Genomic DNA, 21,374 nt, shown 5'->3' on the forward strand with positions numbered 1-21,374 from the left:
TACATTTCCTTTTAATAATGGCTACAAGTCTCTGGGGGAAGGACTACAGTAAGATGTATGTCTGTACTTGTTATAGTCATGCAGAGTCCCTCAAGGGACTGGTATTTACTTTATTCAATCGATTCTGGGTCTCTGAACTAACCCAGCTTTGGCAACTGTTGAGAAGGCTATAATTCTCCACTGTGTTGATAAAAGTTAGACTTATGACTATCAGATCTAGAGTTTTTTCAGTTATATAAACCAAACCATACTTTAGTAGGCTGTGTACCAATTTTGTTCCTAGGGGCACTGTAATCATTTAGCTATTGCCAAAGATCTCTGCAGGCCAAGATATTCTGATTACCAATATGTCCCTTCTGCCCTTTTCAGATAATGCTCCCACCTTGTCTTTGATTATTAACTATGACCACTTGAACTGTGTTAAGTTGCCTTGGATCCCATTATCTCCATTAAAACCTAGGAACTCTTCTTCTTAATGGCCACATTCCCTACACTTATACCTGGCTTACAAAGGAGAGTAACCATAGGCTTTTATAAGGGTGTACATATAGTTCCTCCCTCATTTTTGTGGTCATTTCCTTCTGGGCCCTCTTGTGGAGCATAGTTGAGGAGTAGGGGTATGAAATTCTTCCATGATAAATCCTATCTAACATTCCTAACTTCTTGATTTCACTGGATTCTTTCTTCCATCCATTTCAATTCCAGAGAACCTCTGCATCTCAACCTTTAAATCCAACTTTCTGTGTACTAATCCGATAAACTATTCCAGCCATTTCCAGCTACATGAACTGATGTATTTAATCTGGACTCTCTAGTAAATGCACTCATATCAATTAATTTGGCCTGGTATAGCATTATATTCCACCCTCCTTGGCCAAATAATTCTGGAATCCACTCCCACATGTGGTCTTTTCTTGGGTATATAAGTTAATTTTTCTTGAGTCATAGTGTATTCCTGTTCTCCTGGAGCATGCTGAGATTTGACCCTAGTTATGGATCTAGTGGCAACAAGGACTGGTTTTACTGGGTATTCAGGAGAATGAACATCCTCCTGCAGGGCATCTACTCACATAAGATTATTAGAAGATTGTTAGGCCAGGGAGAGCTAGTATTTTGAGACATGGGAAAGCAAGCTACTTTCACTGGTATGCAAGGTTCCCAATTACTGGCAGGAGTTGGGGTTCAAAATTGTTAGTTTCATCTAGGCCAACCAGGCGTTTGTTCCAAGTTTCAGGATCTATCTCTTTCTTGTTCAAGGTCCTAACTTTCAGTTGATAAACTTGATGAGACTGAATTCATCAGCTGTAATTCAGCAACCTACACAATTAAAGTTTTGGCTTGATTTTCAGCAATATCAACTTCACATCTATAAGGAAAAAAGAGATTCTTCTAGGGGAATCATGGAAGCTTTCTGATTCTCATACTGACTTAAGCTGAGAGTAATAGACTTGAGCTTGTCATTTTCTCTCATAGTGCTCAAGTGTGCACAGAAGGATCAATCTCACATTATTGCCACAATGTCAAGTACAGCAGCCACTTAAGCTCATGAGGCATGTGCTTCAGTTGACCCTTCATCACAGCGAACCACCAGTGATACCTCGATTGATTTTCTGAAACTAGTTCATCTCATAAATTACTAACACCCCATTTCCTTGGCAAGGGCATTAACAATCCAGTCCCCAAATCTCGTCTTTACTGGTTTACCTTCTGGAACCCTGGAACCAATCCTGAGCCAATCCGGATTCAGTCAGCCAGGAACCACACAGTAATTTCCATTGGTAAAATGTATTATAAATAGTTATTAAACTATGATAGAGGAATAACTATAAAGATGTAAAGATTATTCTGAAGGGGACCATAGGACAGATTTCTCAAAGAAAGACAGATTTGGAAAGGGGCAGGGGTCCCATTCCCCAGGCAAGGGTTTAGACTTTGTTGGAAAGGTTGTGTTACAGTCTGTGAACGACAGAGAAGTTCACTGAATTGCCTCAGCCAGAGCTGGTTCACAGTTGGCTAGGCTTCAGGAAACAAAACTCTGAAGTATAGTCAAGTTGAGTATGGTAGACAGTTGAACAGTAGGAGATGAAACACTGCCGCCACCATGAGACCTGCTGGTGTCTGTGTTAGGTGGGCTGCATCAGGAGGGCAATCACCAATCCCAGGCTGGGGCACATGGTTGCCAAAGAACTGCACAATCTTAGTTTTAGGCTGGGACAGACCTATACTGGATTTCCTTATACAGTAAGTACTCATTTAACTTTGTCAATAGGTTCTGTGACTGCAAGTAAAACAACTTAAAATGAAGCCAGTTTTACCATAGGCTAATTGATATAAACAAGAATTAAATTTCTACAGCATCTCATCAACGTTATCACAAAATGGCATTATTTTAGGGCCTGCTATATTTACTTACTGCTGATGGACTATGTAGAAAGAGCCGGTAAAACTAAACTTTAACATACAGAAACCAGGAAAAGAAGCCCCCTTCCTCTTGTAGTGTCTTTCCAGAGCTCTATATAAATAAAGCTTAACATAGTGCTTACTATGAGGGAGAAATGCTTATAAAGTCCAGTTTATTATCATAGAGCAGATATCGAAGAGTAACTTTGGAGCTGAAACACAATTGATAATTGATGCAGAGGCTTTCCTCAAGTGTCTGATATTGGTAGCTATTTGCTTGTATTTAGAGAGGAGCAGCGACTGTAGATTGGATGCCCTGTAGAGGCAGAGTTTGTATATGTTGTCTGACTTTAATTATTGGTCCTCATATTTTATAAGATTTTCTCTTTTTTCCTTAGAATTTATTAATTTTACCTGGATATGCTTGTATGTGTCACTTTCCTATTCTGGCAACAACTAGAAAAGATTTCAGTCTTTTATTGATCAGGTGGATTTTCTTCTTAAAATGATTAGTTTTATGGCCTTCCTTTATTTTCTTTCTCTCAAACACCTACCCATGTTAGATCTCCTAGATATATTTGTCAAATCTTTTACTCCTTTCCTCATGAATTCTTCTTCTGCAGTTTTGTTTTGTGTTGAGGTTTTTTCCTCGCTCCACTTCCAAGATATTAAATTCATTCTTAATAGTGATTATTTTTCATTTACCTAATGAATATTTAAATTTGAAAGTTTTTTTAAGTTCCAGGAAGTCCGTTTCATGTTTTAAATTTCCCATATGTTTTTTATACACTAGATTTACTTTTTCTTTCTCCTTGGTTGCTGAGTCTTTTAGGCATATTATTTTGCTTTGACTCTTAAAGGCTCTATTCAATTTGGGTGGTAAAGTCAAATTATTAGGATCCCTTTATTGGCACAAATTTACCTATAATGAGTATTGCCATGGTCTGCATTCCTGTAGCACAATAACCACCAGTTCTGTTAATTGGATAGTATTTTCCCAGCTTTAGGAATAGGAGGCAACTCAGCCTATACTAGTGTTCCCCCTCAATCCCTTTTAGGCTAGAAATTTGCAGCAGGCCCTCATAGGACCACACACCTCAGGATTTCTACTATGCTAAAGAAGGAATAAGAAATACTAATTCTAGACTTTTTTTGCCAGTATCTACCCATCTCATGCTTAGCGCAGCAGAAAATTTTGTGCTGCTTTCTCTTGCAACTCCAGCAAAACCCATAGCTTTACTTGCACCTTGCTTTGCTACCTTGTTTGTCCTAGTAGTTGTTTTGTCCTGAATGGGAGTGTGATGGAGAGTGCATCGAGAATGCTTATTCAGGCTGCCATTTCCCAAAATTCCTCTGATGAGAGCTTCTGCAAGACAAATATTGCAAATGTAAAGATATCTTACAAACGGACAGAAATATTATGAAAAGTCCACATTAAGATTTATATTTAAAATATCATTTTAGTTTATTTGTACCATTTCTGTATTGTTTTATTTAGACATCACTATTGCAGTATTCAGCTTTCAACCTAGTTAGGTTACCAGGTAGAATTGAAAAGTATACTTGATAATGGCTTTCTATTTCAAAAGCAGAATAATACAAAACAAACAGAACTAGAATTGGTATCAAGGGAAAGTATGAAAATATGCTGTGGATGGGACATTTATTTTTCTGAAAAATGGCATTGAAATGTTATTGTAGTCTGTGATTCTATTTCTAACTAGAATAAAATCTGTCCTGTTATGTAAAAGTCCACACTATCTGAGCTGAAAAACAGAGTTTTTCTCTGAGTTTAGGCAATAATATAGTTGTGTAAAAGGACAGTGATATGATCACATTGGCCAGGAACTCCAGTTAGATAATACGGTGGGAATTGGAGTAGGAATGAAAGAAATAGCATTGTATATTTAGGATCAGTTTTTCTCCACAAGACCTTGAAGAGTACAAATTTTTAAAAAATCTACAAGAGAAAAAAGAGGCTCTGGAGAGCTCTGAAAATCAAGATCATTTAGCTTACACCAGGCTAAAATAACAACCTAGTCTCATAGAGTAATAAAGCATTCTCCATCTACCTATTTGGTGCTTACATTTGTATTCACAAAAAAAATGTATATGATACTGATAAAAGCTATATTGAAAAAAAATCATCTAAATATTAATTTATTATACAGCGATTCTCAGTTTGGAAGAAGGGAGGGTGCTTCATTCATTTAAGTTTCCTAGTTAGGGTCTTTAGTGTACAAAGTCGTGTGTTACTTTGCCATTCTTTTGTCTTTCCTCAAAGCAAATTAATCTACTCTTAAGGAATAGTATAGAATACTAATTCTCTGTGCCCTTGTCTGCTTAACCAAGGTCCTATCAAAGGCTTGCTGAAAAAAGTATATTTAATAGAATTTGAAGAATATGAACTCAGTGTACTGTATGGACTTCTAGATTGACTTCATTAATCTTTTAGGTTTAGTTTCTAAGAAGCTTTGGGGCAGATTTAAAACTCATTTGTAACTATAAATTGAGTGTTCTGTTCTACATATTTGTATTTCCTCTAAATAGCCTTGACATTATTTTGTTTGTTTTCCCGTTAGTTTTTCTTTCTCTGTTTTTAAAATAGTTTCTCTAATTCCCCAAATTCCTTATTGTACTTTTACAATATGATAAAGTCATTATTATGGCAGTTGTCATGATTTTTGTCGTTTGTAATCTGAGATTCATATGTTGCTTATTATGGTTTGTTCAATGAGGATCTGTGGCTACGTTATCGAGATTTTCTTTGTAGTAGAATCTTAGGTTAAACTTTTGGGAATGAATTGAGGGCGAGCCTGCCAGTGTCACAGTTTGAATTTTTTCATTTCTTTTTCCATGCTCTTATATATGGATTTGTGTGGTATCATTTATTTTATAAATAGAAGCATATTATACATATTTCTCTTAATATGTCATAACCAACCTTCTCTATCATTAGTGCTAACAATAGATACAGTTTATTTGTATTAATAGTTACATTTCATTCTACTTTATTATATACCATAATTTAGTGAAAAGTGCTTTTATAGACATTTAGATTGCTTAGTTCTTTTGCTCCAGTAAACAGTACTGCATTATCCGAGCAGGTGAGTATTTTTTCTGTGTAGGAAGACGACTTGTATATAAATATTTGCAGCCAGAGGAGAAGATTTTGGCAGAGATGACTGGCACTTAAAAAATGTATTTCTCCATTTTCATATTGGAGAAAGTTTAAGGAGGTATTGGCAGAGACTTCATGTCTCCACTCTCCTTGCATCTGGATGTGGTTAATTAACAAGTCCTTTTCAATTATGTATTAGCCAAAGTGAAATGTAACACTTCCAAACCTGAATTATAAAAATCTGTCATGCTTTTTCATGTTTTCCTCTTCCATCAGCTGGGTATTGATTTCTTAAGGTCAACCTTGGAAGCCTCTTATAGAGGATAGTAGAGCCTCTGTCAGCTTACGTCCCAGAACGAGTGTATGGATATAACTTGGGATTCACATGTTCTAAAGCTTCTCTTTGAAGGATTATTGGTATGGCAGTCTTGGAATTATACTGCTGATCCTTCCTTGCTTCCTAAATGAGGACTACCTTCCTTTAAATGTTATGTGATTTTTTAAATCATTGATTTAGATTTTTTTATAAGGATTTAAAGCTATTCATTTCTCTCTAAGCACTGTTTTAGCTGCATTCTACAAATTTTGATGTGTTGTATTTTCTTTATCATTTAATTAAAAATATTTTCTAATTACCAAACATTTGGGGATATTTTAGATATGTTTTTGTTACTTTTTGTCAAATTTAAATCCTTTATGGCCAGAGAATATGATCTGTATCTTTTTAATCCTAAAAACTCATACAGCCTTTTGGTAAACATTCAAGTGTGTACATAAAAGCATGTGTATTCTATAATTGTTGCTGTTATGTTTTAAATATGTTATTTAGGTCACATTTTTAGTGCTGTTATTCAGATCTTTTATATATGTGCTGGTTGGTTTTGTTTGTTTGTTTGTTTTGTTTTTGTTTGGATGTTTGTACATTTACTTCTTCTATTGGCTACCAGGAGAGATATGCTATAAACCTCAACTGTGATTATGAATTTGCATATTTCTTCTTTGAGTTCAATTTTTGTTTCATGTATTTTGAGAATCTTGTTATTTGACATATAAAAATACAAATTGTTATCTTTCTATTAAATTTACCACTTTATTATTATAAAATATCTTTGTAATACTTGTCTGATTTCTACTTTAGTATAAACATAGTCATAACCGTTTCATTATAGTTAATGTTTGCATGATATATATTTTTTCATCTTTTTAGTGCAACCGATCTATGCTTTTATATTAAAGGTAGTGTGTGTCTTGTAAATATCATGTGATTGGGTCTTTTTATCCAGTCTTGATAGTCTCTGTCTTTCAAGAGAGACTTTTAGTCATTTGCTTAGCTTTGTTTTGTTTCTTAGTCTCAGAGATTTTTATTTTGCTTTTATTTGAAAGATATTCTTTGCCAGGTAAAAAAAATCCTGGATGGGCAGCTTTTCCTTTTTTCACCTTTATTGAGATATAATTGACATATAACTTTGTTTTTCTGGTATTTATTTTATTTATTTTTGCTTTGATCTTTGTTATTTCCTTCCTTCTGCTACATTTAGACTTATTTCTTCTTTTTGTAGTACCTTTGAAATCTTTGTTGTTCCTAAATGTAAGAATTTATCACTATAAACTTTCCTTTTAATACAGCTTTTGAAGCATCCTATAGGTTTCGATATGTTGGGCTTCCATTTTTGTTAGTTTCAAGATATTTCTTGATTACCCTTTTGATTTCTACTTTGACTTATTGGTTGTTCTGTAACATGTAGTTTAATCTCCACGTATTTGTGAATTTTTCAGTTTTTCTCATTTTATTGAATTCTAGTTTAATACTATTCTGATCAGAAAAGATGCTTGGTATGATTTCAGTCTTCTTAAATATGCTAAAATGTCTTTTATGAAATATTATGTTAACAATCTTGGAAATTTTTCATGTGTTCTTGAGAAGAATGTGCATTCTGCTGCTGTTGGATGGAATATTGTGGATATGTCTATTAGTTCCATTTTATCTAAAGTATGTTTAAAATCCAATGTTTTCTTGTTGGTTTTCTGTCTGTATGATCTATCCATTTTTTAAAGTGGAATATTAAAATTCCCTGGTATTGTTATATTGTCTGTTTTCCCCTTCAGATCTATTAGTATTTGCTTAATATATTTAGGCACTCTGATGTTGGGTGCATATATATTCATGATTGTTATATCTTCTTGATAAATTCACTGTTTTATTATAAAGATCCCCTTTGTTTTTTATTACTGTTTTTGGCTTAAAGTCTAGTTTGTCTGAAATAGTTATAGCTACCCCTACTTCCTTTTGGTTTCTACTTTCATGGAATATGTTTTGCCATCCCTTCACGTTGAGCCTATGTCTGTCCTTGAAGCTAAATTGTGTCTTTTGTAGGCAGTATGTATTTTGTTCTTTATCTTTCTGCTTTTGATTGGAGAATTCAATCTATTAATAGGTAGATTAATTATTGATAGATAAGGATTTTCTAATACTTAGTTTTTCATTGTTTTCCAGTTGTTTTGAACTTCCCTTTTTCTTTTCTTTTTTTCTACCCTCCTTTGTAAATTGCTTATTTTCCATAATGGTTTGCTCTGATTTCTTCTTTTTATCTTTTTTTGTGTATCTCTTGGTGGATTTTGCTCTTTAGTTTCCATAAGACTTACATACAACATTTTATATACATAAAACAGTTTGTTTTATGCTGATAACAATTCAACTTTCATCACATCCAAAACTCTATTCTTTTATTCTCTCATGTTTTTGATATCACCATTTACATCTTTTTATACTGTCTATCTGTTAAAGTATTGAAGCTATAGCTATTTTCAATACTTTTATCCTTCAACCTTTATACTAGAATTAGGTAGTTAACACACCACTCTCACAGTATTACAATATTAGGGGTTCTGAATCAGACTACATGCTTACCTTTATAATATGTTGTATATTGTTATATGGTTTTATTTTAATGATTAGCAATTCTTTTGTTTCAGCTTGAGGAACATTTTTTAGCATTTCTGGTGATGCAGGTTTAGTGGTGATGAATTCCCTCAGTTTTTGTTCATTAGGAAAAGAATTTCATCGTCACTTTGAAGGACAGTTTTGCTAGGTGGAGTATTCTTGGTTGGCATTTTCTTTCTTTTAGCCATTTGAGTATATCATCTCATTCTCTCTTTGCAAAGTTTCTGATGAGAAATCTGCTGATAGCCTTATTGGGGATTTCCTTTAGAAGGAATTGCTTTCTTTTACTGCTTTAAAATTCTTTCTTTGTTTTTGGTTTTTAGACAGTTTTATTCTTATGTAGCTCGAAGAAGAATGTTTTCAATTGAGAATTTTATGTGACCTATTTCCTTCATGAACCTGGTTATCCAAATCTCTCACCAGGATTGGGAAGTTCTTTGCCATGATTTTTTAAAATAAGCTTTCTTCCTCATTCTCCCTCTCTTCTTCTTCTGGGACTCCAGTTATGTGTACGGTATTATTTTTTGATGGTATCTTTATTACTGTAAGCTTTCTTCATTCCTTTTTTCTTTTTGGTCCTGTGATTGGATAATTTCAGTTATCTGTGTTCTAGTTCACTGATCTATCAACTCATTCTAGTCTGCTGTTGAAACACTTTATTGAATACCTTAGTACAGTCATTGTATTCTTCAGTTCCAAAATTTCTGTTTGGTTCTTTCTTATGTTTTCTTTTTATTGAACTTCTCATTTTGTTCTTAGGTTTTTCCCCTTGAAATCATTAATTGCTTACATATGTTTTCTTTTAGCTCTCTGACCATCTGTAGAACAATTATTTTGAATTCTTTGTCAGGCAATTCCTGGATCTCCATTCCTTTGGGCCGGTTACTGAAGGTGTTTTGTATTTTTCTTGTGGACATATATTTCTCTGATTCTTCTAATCCCTGGAGCTCTGGTTTTGTCTTTGCTCATTCGAAAAAGCAGTTACCTCTTCTAGACTATGGGATGATTTCAATAAGGGAAGCCTTTCACCTCTTAGTGAGAGCACACCAGATCATGCTGTAACCTTGAGTCTAGTAGTTCAGAATGCCAGATGCAGGAGCATGTAGTGGCACTGGATCTAGCAGGGAGTGTGAGGGTGTGATGTCTCTTCAGCTCAGACCAGTGGGGTCCACAGCATTGACAACCCTCTTGTTCTTGGTGAGCACTCTAGGGGATCTGCATTTGCTGAAAGGGTTGTTGGTGTCCTAGGCAGCACCTTTAGTCCAGTAGCTAGGAACCAAGTCAGTCAGTGGTGGTGGCTGGAGCTGGCGGTTTGCGTACACAGCTGCAGTGGGAAGCTGCAGGTACCTGTGTAGTGGCAGAGGCCAGTTGAATACACACTTGTAGTAATGAACGCCAGTGCAGGTAGCAAAGGCTTAGGCTAACTTTTGGCTCACTGGCAGCTTAGAGGCTCTGGCTGGCAGCATCTTCTCCTGTGGTTGCAAACTCTCCCTCTAGGCATGCACACTATGTTGTTTGCTCATGGTGGGTTGGGCTGGAGTATGCAGGTGCACAACTCAAAGGGATTAGTTATCAGTAGGCACTGGTGGTGCTGGCCAGGGCCTGATTTGGGCCTACAAGCAGTGATGGGGTGCTTTGGCTGTTGGTACACTCACTGCTAGCTGCATTTCCCCATTCTTCTGCATTTGCACTGCAGTGGAGGCCAATGATGGATGTTAGACAAATGGTGCAGAGCTGGATGGGAAATCCCTGAGCATGGACTAAATGGTGGTGGTAGTAGAGTAGTGGGCATCAGGCTTGTGTCCGGTAGTCATGAAGCTGCAGAATTCTAAGTTGGCCGTTAGCATGGCTCCTAGGCTCCTGTGTGGGCGAGGAGGTTCTCAAGAGGCTAGCATCTTAACAGTTGTGCATTAGTAGAAATCCTGAATAGCTGTGGTGAAGGTTAGGCATTGGTAGGGGTATTGGTAGGTAGCAGGGAGGGACTAGACAGCTGGCATCAGTGAATGCAAATACCTGTGGAAAGCTGTTGAGATCTCCAGTGGTTCACAGTGGCTGTGCTGGCCTTTGTCTTTGTCAGTGGCAAAATCTGCTGCGTTTGTCTACGGAACCTGTATCTGAGCAGAGATGACTCCTGCTGTTTGTCTTTTAGTTTTAACTCCTGCTTTGTTTCTAGTCAGCTCAGTACATCTCAGCTTTGCTGCTCTGAGTGGGTTGAAAATTATGTGGGACCTGTGTATAGTGTCCTATGAGGCTGGAGAAGCTGATTACTCGCCCCATTCTTTTTCTGGTGAGAGGAGCTCTTTCTCACAGGGAAATTCCTTCTTAGTGTGGAACAGTGGCAGTTTGCGGGAATGAGATGATGCAGTCAAAACAAAGTTGTCTTTTTCTTCTTATGTGATTATTCTCATTTTTTTTTGTTGCTGCTGTTACAACTTCCTAAGTGGACTCCAGAGGTCTCCTGGAATTGTTTTTGTTCATGAATAGCTGTCCAGTAGTTGCTGGGCAACAGAGAAGCTGGATTTTCTACAACCTGATGGGCAGTTCTTTCCTTTCAGTACTTTAATAAATATGTCATTCTGTTATCCACTGGTTTTCATGGTTTTGCATAAGTGTGCCATATTTCTTATTCTTTGGTCCCCTGTAGGTATTCTATTAGTTCCTTAGAATCCTTTGCCTCCACACCTCTCCAATAGCTTTTAAAGGGTATAACTTTGTTTCCCTCCAAATAAATAACCAATCACATTAGTATCATTTATTAAATGACCCTTCTCTCCAAAATCGAAGTATCTTTTTTGTCATAGTTTAATTTCTATGTATACTTGGACTGATTTCTGTGCTCTATTCCCTTATATTGTTTTTCTGGTCTCATTATTTTTAATATATTTTGTTTTTGATATCTTTGTATCCAATTCTAATATTTCTCATGCAAGTCTTTGCTCGCTAGTCTTGTTCAGAATGTTTTGGGCTCGTCATGTATAACTGGTGAGATTAGAAATTGAAACAATCTTTGGAAATTCAAGAAAATTTTGATTGCCATCTTCAGACTACCTTCACAATGCTGGGCCCCATGCACATGTGGGGAAATGGCTTTCCCCTCAGCTTTGTACCTGTTTTACAAAGCATATCTGCTTGGGCCCTGAGTCTCAAAGTCATTCTTAACCTGCTTTCTCCTTTCTTAGTCCTCACCACATTCTTCACCAACAGGGCATGACACATTATTCAGCAATGCTGAATCTTGAACAGATACCATGCCATTCTTTTTCTTTTTACCCTCTCCTACAACCATAATGGTCTTTATAATTTTCCGTTTACTTTTAAAACAATACCTCCCCAGTACTAATGTGATAAGTCAGGGAAACAGTGTGTTATGTACATTAGTAGTTAACAAAATGTTCTCTCTTTCACATAGAAGGGAATGTGGTTGAGCTGATACACATAATAATGTGGCTGACTCTCACTGAACAACTTTGAAAGAAATCAAACAAAAGAAACTATTTGTATGAATTTCAAAAACATGTCAACTGTTAAGGAAAAATATTTAAATCATGAGCTGGGGATAGTTACTGACTGGAAGGGAACGTGAGGGAGTCTGTTTCAATTCTGGAAATGTTTTATATTTTTATCTTGGTTATGGTTACACAAGTCTGTGTAGTATTTGTGAAATTTTATCAAGGTGTAATTTAAGATTATCCTTCTTACTGTATATAATTATACCTCAACACAAAAATAATTTATTTTTTAAAAATTTAAAAATTATTTTTATACATTTCCTCTGATCAACTACTCCTACCCAAGAAAACCCCAGACAATTCTGTTCATTAGGATGCTAAGTGGAATCATATTAAATTTGCCCAACATATTGGAAAAACTTCATTGATAAAGCACTAAAGTAAGCCTTTTTATTTTTTATTTTTTAGATTTAATTTATCATATTTAGGTTATCTTCTATATTCTCTTTTTAAATTTTAAATTTTCTTCATTAACGTATATACTTTTTTGAATTTATTCTTTGATATTTTTAATTTTGAAAAGGCTAGTCAGCCATTGTTTCTTATATGTTGTAAAGATTGAAGTTATTTTGTACATTTATCTTTTGTCAGCTGTCATCTCAAATTTTTTCTTTATTCATCTTTTGAGTGACTTTAGTAGAGATTCTAGATCTTTTTTTAAATCAGCTATAGGAAAGAGAAATTGTCTTTACCAATATTTTACTAATTTTTGCATTAACTGAAAACTTAAAACCTGTGTTCAATGGTTTAGAGATGCATTCTTTCTGTTACTTTAAGTTGAAAAATCTTAAGCATTTTAACAGCAAATATATTTTCGTCTTTGTCTTTATCTTGTTTATATACATTTCACCTAGCCCTATTTTTTCAGAAAATTTTTCATTAAGCTTGACTGCAGAATTTCGTTGGATACTATTTTGAGATCTAGTAATATAATCATTTTATTTTTCTTCCTGTGTTTTAAGTTGAATTATTCGATTTCCTAATAATGATCATCTTAGCATTTTTTAAAAAAATGCCTTTTGTTATGTATTGTGTACATTCTTTGTATGTACTTAGTAGATTAGGTTCTCTGATACTCAGAAAGTTTATATCTATATGTAAGTGAAATTAGTTCTTGTTTTACTCTCACAATATGTTTTGAAGATTAGTATATATTGTTGCTTACAAATTATTGGATTCATGGGATTGGTTAAGTCAGGTTTCTGTTGTGCTCCATTTTAAAAAGAGTTTTGAAACATTAGTAACTTACCTTTTCATTGCCTTCAAAAATGAGGGAATCTCTACTTTTTTGGCTACAGAGAAATAATTTCAGGTAAGTAGTTTTCTTATTTAAATAGACATAAAAAGAAAACTACAGACTTTTTTGAAAATTTATTTGCTGTAATATTAAAGTTTTTTGAAGTTTTCATTTTTATATTTTTTTCCCACAGTCCGTGGTGGATGACTGGATTGAATCATATAAACAAGACAGGGACATCGCACTTCTGGACTTAATCAACTTTTTTATCCAGTGTTCAGGATGTCGAGGTACAGAATGTTGGGATAAAATAATATACATTGAACCTGTTTGTCCAGCAGTTTCAGTTTACTTTATGTTCCTTTAGTAATACATAATTTATCCTAGAATTATATACTCTTTTTTTTTTTTGATAAAATCATTGTTATTTATGGATATTTCATTTTGTTCTGGTTTGGTTTTGCTCCTATAAAACAACAGATTTGTGATTTTTTTTGAAATTTTGAAGGAAATCTAAATTCATTTAATGAATTTATGAGTTGACTTTTTTAGATCATAAATTTTTTAAATTAGTATTTTCTGACATTATTTGTACCTGTGCTCTATATTAGGAACTATGCTACTTGCTAACATTTATATTTATTGTTTTTGTGTCCTTGACAGTATTTTGGTCTTCATTTTATAAATGAAGTATGACAAGCTCAAATAATTCGTTTAGGGTTACATTAGTAAGGAATTGGGTTTCTGAAATTTATAGTCAGTTGGAGATCAATCCATAAACAATTTGTTAAAGTTTTATTTTTATCATATTAATAGATAACTGATAGATATTTTTCTTTTTTAGAATAAGTAAATCTTAACAGAATAAGTTCTACATGGGGGAAATCAGTTGAGAAATCAGTAGAGAAAGAACACTGATCTTTTATTGAGATTACTGATCATATTAATGTTTTAAAGGCTCTCTTATTTCTGTCCAAGTTAAAACTTACCATATTGACATAAGGAATTTAATAAATATTTACAGAGCACCTGCCCTATACTAAGCACTGTTCTAGAGTATACAAATGTTACCAACAGAGTCTCTCCTCAGTCAATATTAGGGTATGTGTAGTTTTTAAAAGAAGCTTTATTATAAGGAACAAAGAGGGAAATATGCCAATAAGTTCAGTAAAGTGCTCAGGGCCTTCATTAGAGTAAGAAGTTACTATTTAATAACTCTGTGCCAAGCCCTGGAGTTTACATAAATTAGTTCATTTTAATATGAGTTAAAAATTCTGTCAGGAAGATGTAATCTTTATTTCATAGAGCAGGAACCTGAGAATAAAGGACTTACGTAAGTTTTTGGACATCATACAGTTTGTAAGTGCTAACCTCATTATTCAGAGTAAGGTTTGTCTCAATGTGGCGTTGATATGCCTAACCACAGGATACTATGAGAATAACAAGGAGGGGTTCTGATCCAGCCCAGGCTGTATATCTCTTTATGTGTGAATGTGGGAATACTTGTAAGAAAATAATCTCAGAGAAAGAAACTGCAGGTGAGACTGAGGTTGAGTAAAAGAAAAAAAGTGGAGATCAGAAAGATCAAAGTTAACAGGTTGTGCAAAAATGCCTAAAAACAAGAAAGCACAGCACACTCTAGGACATAAATAGAGTTTATGGTTGAATCCTAAAGTATGAAGATGGGTGAAGAGTGACGAGATTAGGCTATATGAAGACAAGCAAATTCGTTAATTTTACAGCCTCAAAATGAACAAGGCAAGCACTGAAAGACGTTCTTTACATATTTAATCTAATCTGTAAGTATACTGTGGGATTGGGTTTTGATTTTAAAATAACTAGTAGGCTTTAAATTTTTTCCTTTTGGAATTCATTCCCATGCTTCAAACAAATTTTTTTTGAAGATATAAAGCAAAAAGCCTTTATCACTTCCTGCCTTCCCATCTATCTCCACAGTTAGCCACTCTTCTTTATTGTATATCCATCTGTCTGTCTGTGTGTCTGTCTATGCGATCTATCTAATTTTCATATGTGTGAGTAGGAATATATACCCTTTCCTTCCCTACTCCTCTAACACAAAAGATATAGTGTGTAGAATTTTCTCAGTGTTTTTTTTTTTTTTTGAATACTGTGTCATAGCATTCCTTTTGGTATACATACAATGATTTTCTTAACAAGTCTTCTATTAGCTGACCATTGTGTTATTCGTAATCTTTTGCTATTACAAACAGTACTGTAATGAGAAATTTTGTTATTTTCTGTATGTGGGAAATGTTCGAGATAAATGTATTTGTAATTAAAAACATATTGTCAAATTTCTAGCTCTAGAAATTGTACCTAGTTTTACTCCCATCACTAATACCTGAGAATGCTTGTTTTCAATCTTCCACAGAGTGTTTTTATCAAGTTTTTGGATTGATTTTATGAATAACTTAAAAATAGTATGTCAGTGTGATTTTTTAAATTGAGGTGAAATTCATTTAATATACAATTAACCATTTTAAAATGTACAATTCGGTAACATTTAGCACATGCACAATGTTGTGCAGCCACCTCTCTAGTGTCAAAACTTGATTCATCACACCAGAAGAATACCTTATATTCATTAAGTAATGATTCCTGGTTCCCCTCTCCTTGCCAACCCTTGGCATCCACTTAGTCTACTTTCTGCTTCTATGGATTTGCCTGTTCATGTTATATAAAATGTGACCTTTTGCGTCTGATTTCTTTCACTTAGCACAATGTCTTCAGAGTTTATTGAAGGAGTAGCATGTATCAATAATTTATTTCTTTTTTATGGCTGAATAACATTCCATTGTATGTACATATCACAATTTGTTTATCCATTTATCTGTTGATGGATATTTGGGTTGTTTTCACCTTTTGGTTATTAAGAACATTGCTACTTTGAACATTCATGAACAAATGTTTGAGTACCTGTTTTTAAATTCTTTAGGCTAAGTATAAGTACTTAGGAATGGAATTGCTGGGTCATATGAAAATTCTGTTTTAACTTTTGAGGAACTGAACTGTTTTCCACAGCAACTGCACCATTTTACATACCTACCACTTTATTTTCCAATTTTTACAATTTTGACTGTCCTAGTAGGTATGGAGTAGTATCACTGTGGATTCAATTAGTGTTTCCTTAGTGACCAGTGATCAATCTTAAACATCTTTTATTGTGTTTTCTGGCTGTTTGTATTTCTTCTTTGGAAAAAAAAAAAATGTGTATTCAAGTCCCATGCTCATTTTTTTATTTAGATGTGTTTTTTGTTGTTGTTGTGAGTTGTAAGAGTTATTTATGTACTCTAGATAATAAACCCTTATCAGATAAGTAAGTTACAACTACTTTCTTCCCATTCTGTAGATTATTTTTTACTTTCTTAAAGATGTCCTTTGATGCATAAGTTTCAAAATTTTATGAAGTCCAATTTTTCTATTTCATTTTTTGCTCCTGTTTGTGTCAAGTTTAAGAATCTATTGCCAAATCCAAGGACATGAAGATTTATCCTTGTTTTCTTCTAATAGTTTTATAGTTTTAGCTCTTATATTTAGGTTGTTGATGTATGGTTAACTTTTGTATATGAATGAATTTAATTTGTATTTCTCTTATAAGTGAGGCTTGAGAGCCATTTCTCTTTCTTTTTCTTTGAATTCTGTGTGCCCATCCTTGCCAGTTTTTCTTTTGACTATGTAGTTCCTCAGATGTCATTTAACAAAATGGATTTCAAAATTTTTTGATAAAAGAGAGACATAGATGCATATTTTCTTAATATGATTAACAAAGAAAGCATGCATTTTCTCACATAAGTGGAATATAATAAAAATCCAGAAATAGACCTAAGTACCTATGAAACTTTAGTAAGCATATCTTAAAACAGATAGAAGAGAATTGTGAATTACAGCTTCATTGACATACCATTTTTCACCTATCAGATTGATAAAAATTGTAACACTGTTGGTTAGGCTGTGAGGAAACAAACACTGTTATATTATTTGTTGGAATACAGATTGGTACCTCTCTCAGGGAAAGAGATTCGACAGTATCTGTCCAAAACTACATACGTTTTTATCTTTTGACCCAGCCATCCAACTTCTGGAATTTTGCCATGAAGATATACTTCAGCATTGCAAAAATAAATGTACAGGCTACTCAATACAGTATTATTTGTAATTGCAAAATAGTGGAAGCAACTTAAATGCTCTTATATAAGATAGTGATTGAATAAACTGGTATAGCTGTACAGTGGAATTTTTTGGCACTGTAAAAAGGAATAAGAAAGGTCTCTGGACTGATGCAGGGAGATTTTCAGGATACATTTTTAAGGGCAGAATGCAAAGCAGAAAAGAATAAAGTATGAAATTTTTTTGAAAGGTAAAAAGGGAAATAATGGAATATGTACATTTTTCTGCTTATTTAGCCAAAAAGAAACACAGGATAGATAACCCAGAAAATAATGATTGATTACCTGTGGGGTGTGTGTGTATGAAATGAGGTGGAAATTTTAGAGAGAATTGGGGTGAAAGGATAATAGTTAATTCGAACATAGTTTTTGAATAGTCTTTACGTTTGGAGTTTCATAGACTTAAAAAAGAAAGAAAAATCAACAAAGATGGGACGAAATCTCTAAAATTGGATTCAAACAGAACAGGTAAACCATGCCATGGGTAACATAACCAAACTGAAAAGTATAGTAAGAACTAATTAAAATAACGTTTGAACTGAGTGCTTAGGATATAGTGGGGAAAAGTTTGAAGAATATACTCCTAAACTAATCTCAAAGTGTTTCCTTACAAGATATCTTTTATTTACAATGGGTAAAATAGTAACTTTACCATGCTAGACACCATCATATCTATATGATGAAAGGCAAACATTACCAGTTATAGAACCAGTCGATAGCATGTGCTTCCTGATATGCATTTAGAATAATTCAACTTCACTTCCGTAGTATTCTTGCCAAAAGTGCAGAGCCTGAATCTATTTAAGAGGTACCATCAGACAATCAGAAATTGAGGTATATTCTTCAAAATAACTATCCTGTACTCTTCAAAAAATGTCAGAAAGATCTCTCTTTTATTTCTTGTATGAGAATTGACCTCGCTCAGAAAGTTACTCCAAGGGTTTTCTGAACTTTCCCATTTCGTGGACCAGTTAGTGTCTCAGTAATTTTTTTCATGGAATCTACAGGCAAAAAATACCTAACATTTCCTTTTTGAAAATAGGACCAAGTAATTTATTTATATCCTAACAATTTAGTAGCTGTTTGGAAAAATGATAAACAAAATCAAAGAAAAAGAAAAGTTGTATTCTATTCTTAAATAACCACACTTACTGATAGATACATGCACCTGTTGGACACTGTACAAATTAAATTTTGGAATCACCCTTCTTTCCTATTCTACATTGGTTTTCCAGCATAACTTGTGAAAACTCAGCTTCTTAAAGATTGGATATCATAAAAAAGACTAAGTTGAAACTGTGAATTACCTCGTGCTAATAGTTTCTATCATGATAAATATTAAATATTCTATGTTTTCCTTTGAAAATTTAAAATACCCCACAGTGCCAATTTAAGTTTGCTTCAGTGAATGAGAGCATCTCAGTGCACAATTCTTGTATTATGATTTTAACCAATGACTGCCTGGGAGTTAGTGTATAAATTCTCCAATTCCTCTGCCCCTTAAGTGAGATGACTTTGAAGTACATGGTATACTCTGATTCCCAGAGTTTCCCAAGGAATTTAATTAGGCTCTAGTTATCCATAGTAGTATAGTTAGATTACACACTTTTTATCATCTGCCTTTCTTTTTTTGTTTCGTTTTTCCACTGCATTTCCAGTATTTTATGGGGTCTTCTAAGTAAATTTTTACACTGGTATTCTAGTAGTCTCAGTGTCTGTTTGGGGGATAGAGACAGCTGTTTGTAATGGTTTATTATGTATTAATTTGTATGCTCTGTAGAAGTCTTTTAATAAGTTTTTTATCTTCTTACATTGACAGTTTGTAGATATATAGTTCAACATTAGTTTCCTTAAATCCTTTTTAATTGTGATATCATACATACAGAAGAGTATAAACTATATGTGTATAGTTTAAATAACATTAGTATTATGAATCTCGGTATTATTAGTACTAAAGTCAAGAGGAAGAATATTGTCAGGACTTCAGAAGATCCCTTCCCCTATTTCTTGTGTGCTACTCCCCTTTCACAACTGCCTCCATTTTCCACAGAGATATGTACTACTTTTTGATTTTGTAATAATCATTTCCTTGCCTTTTTTTTTTTTATAGTTTTACCATTTAGTGGATTTTCTTTAAACACGAGGTTAGTTTTGCCTGATTTTATTCTTTAGATAATTACCTGTATATACTCTTTTATACATAATTAACTAGTGTATATATTCTTTTGTCTTGCTTTGTCTTCTCAAACATTATGTTTATTAGATTCATTTATGTACTCGTGCCTTAGTTCATTTATTTTCGTTGCTATAAAGCAGACAGTTCTTTGTTGTGATGGGCTTTCTCGTACATTGTAGAACGTTTAGCAGCATCCTTGGCCTTTACTCATTAGATGCCTGTAGTATATTATTCTTTCTCCTCCCACATTCACTTCCCTAGTTGTGATAACCAAAAACATGCATAGGTCTTGCCAAAAGTTCCCTGGGAGGCAAAATTGCCATAAGTTGAGAACATCTATAAAGTGTCCATTATATAAATATACAAGTTTATTTAAACTTCCTACTCTTGAAAGAAATTGGGTTGTTCTAGCTTTTGGAAAATACAAACAATGCAACTATATACTGTTTTTTGTGTATCTTAATGTTAGTGATTATATGCACAAAATGCTCTAGTTCATGAAGTGAAATTGCTAGGTTATAAGAGATAGAACTTTTTTAGATAATGCCAGACTGTTTTCTGAAGTAGCTGTAGTAACTTTTTATACTTCAGTCAGTGTCACCAAATTTTTTTGGTATCACATCTTTGCTGGTGTTATGTCATTGGGCCTTTTTAGTTTTACCTTATTGGTTAGGTTTACAAGTATCACATTAAGGTTTTACTTTTATTTCCTTGATTACTATTGAGTTTAAGGATTATTTCACATATCTGGATTTTCTCTATTGATTTATAGGTTTTTTTTTTTTAAGTATTAGTATTAGTTGTTGGTTGTATGTATTGCAGATACCTTCTCCCCTCTTATAACTTGTTCCCTCCCTTTATGTTATCTTAATAAATTATTGCTGAGGACAGTGATTTTTGTTGTTGTGTTCTCTACTGTATTTCCAGCACCTATAAGCATTAGTTCAATGAATGAATGAACTTAAGTTCTTAATTTAAGATTATTAAAATTTGTTAGTCTTTTTTAATTGGTTTTTTATGTCATAAGAAATTCTTCTTTGCACCATGGTTATGAAAATACTATGTTTTCTAATAAAAGTTTTCTAGTTTATATGTAGTTTAGTTATATACAGTATAGCTAAGCTATTCACATTTAGGTCTTTACTTCATTCAGAAGTGAATATCTTTAGTCTGAAATGTCCATTCATCTTCACTATTGCATATATTAAGCATCTATTTATGGGAAAGAGTGATTCTGGGCTCTATATTCCAGTATTTGGTCTGTTCAGACTGTTTATTGAGTACAAATTTTTTGGCCTTTTTATTTTCATATGTATATTTTAAAATTAGTTTGTCAAATTGTATCAAAAAACTTGGAGTTTTGAATGGAATTATATTGAATTTGTATATCATATTTCTCAGCCTTGACACTATCAACATTTTGGGTGATGATTCTTTTTGTGGGAAGCTTCTTGCATTGTAGAATATTTAGTAGCATCCTTCACCTCTGTGTACTAAATTCCAGGAACACCCCACCCCAACCCTCATTGTTTATATCTGTGCTCTAGCAGGGGAGGCAGGGAACAAAGGTTGAGAAGTGCTATAAGTCAGTGGGGTGTGAATTAACATCTTTATAAAATTGAGTCTTTCAATTCATGATCATTGTATGTACTTTTCTGTTTATTTAGGTCTTTATTTTCTTTTAGTACTTGAAAGGGCATTTTTGTGTATGAGTGAAAAGGTCTTATACATCTATAGTTAAAATTTTTATTTCTGGACTATAGGCATTTAAAAATTCATTATTAGTAGTGTCTTTATTTTAGA

General features: G+C 33.6%; 1 protein-coding gene across 3 annotated transcripts in view; it reads left to right on the plus strand.

The window, feature by feature from the left end:
- STAG1 (stromal antigen 1) overlaps positions 1-21,374 on the plus strand; it is a 344,141-nt gene that overhangs the window by 126,052 nt on the left and 196,715 nt on the right. For 2 of the 3 annotated variants that reach the window (XM_036218531.1, XM_036218530.1), the window contains exon 5: positions 13,402-13,498. The exons of the other annotated variant lie outside the window; for it this stretch is intronic. In XM_036218531.1, coding sequence (XP_036074424.1) covers positions 13,402-13,498 — 97 coding nt within the window. The remainder of the gene's footprint in view (positions 1-13,401; positions 13,499-21,374) is intronic. 3 annotated transcript variants of the gene reach the window in all.

This window comes from Rousettus aegyptiacus, unplaced genomic scaffold, assembly GCF_014176215.1.
Source record: "Rousettus aegyptiacus isolate mRouAeg1 unplaced genomic scaffold, mRouAeg1.p scaffold_m13_p_4, whole genome shotgun sequence".
In the NCBI taxonomy this organism is placed as follows: Eukaryota; Metazoa; Chordata; class Mammalia; order Chiroptera; family Pteropodidae; genus Rousettus; species Rousettus aegyptiacus.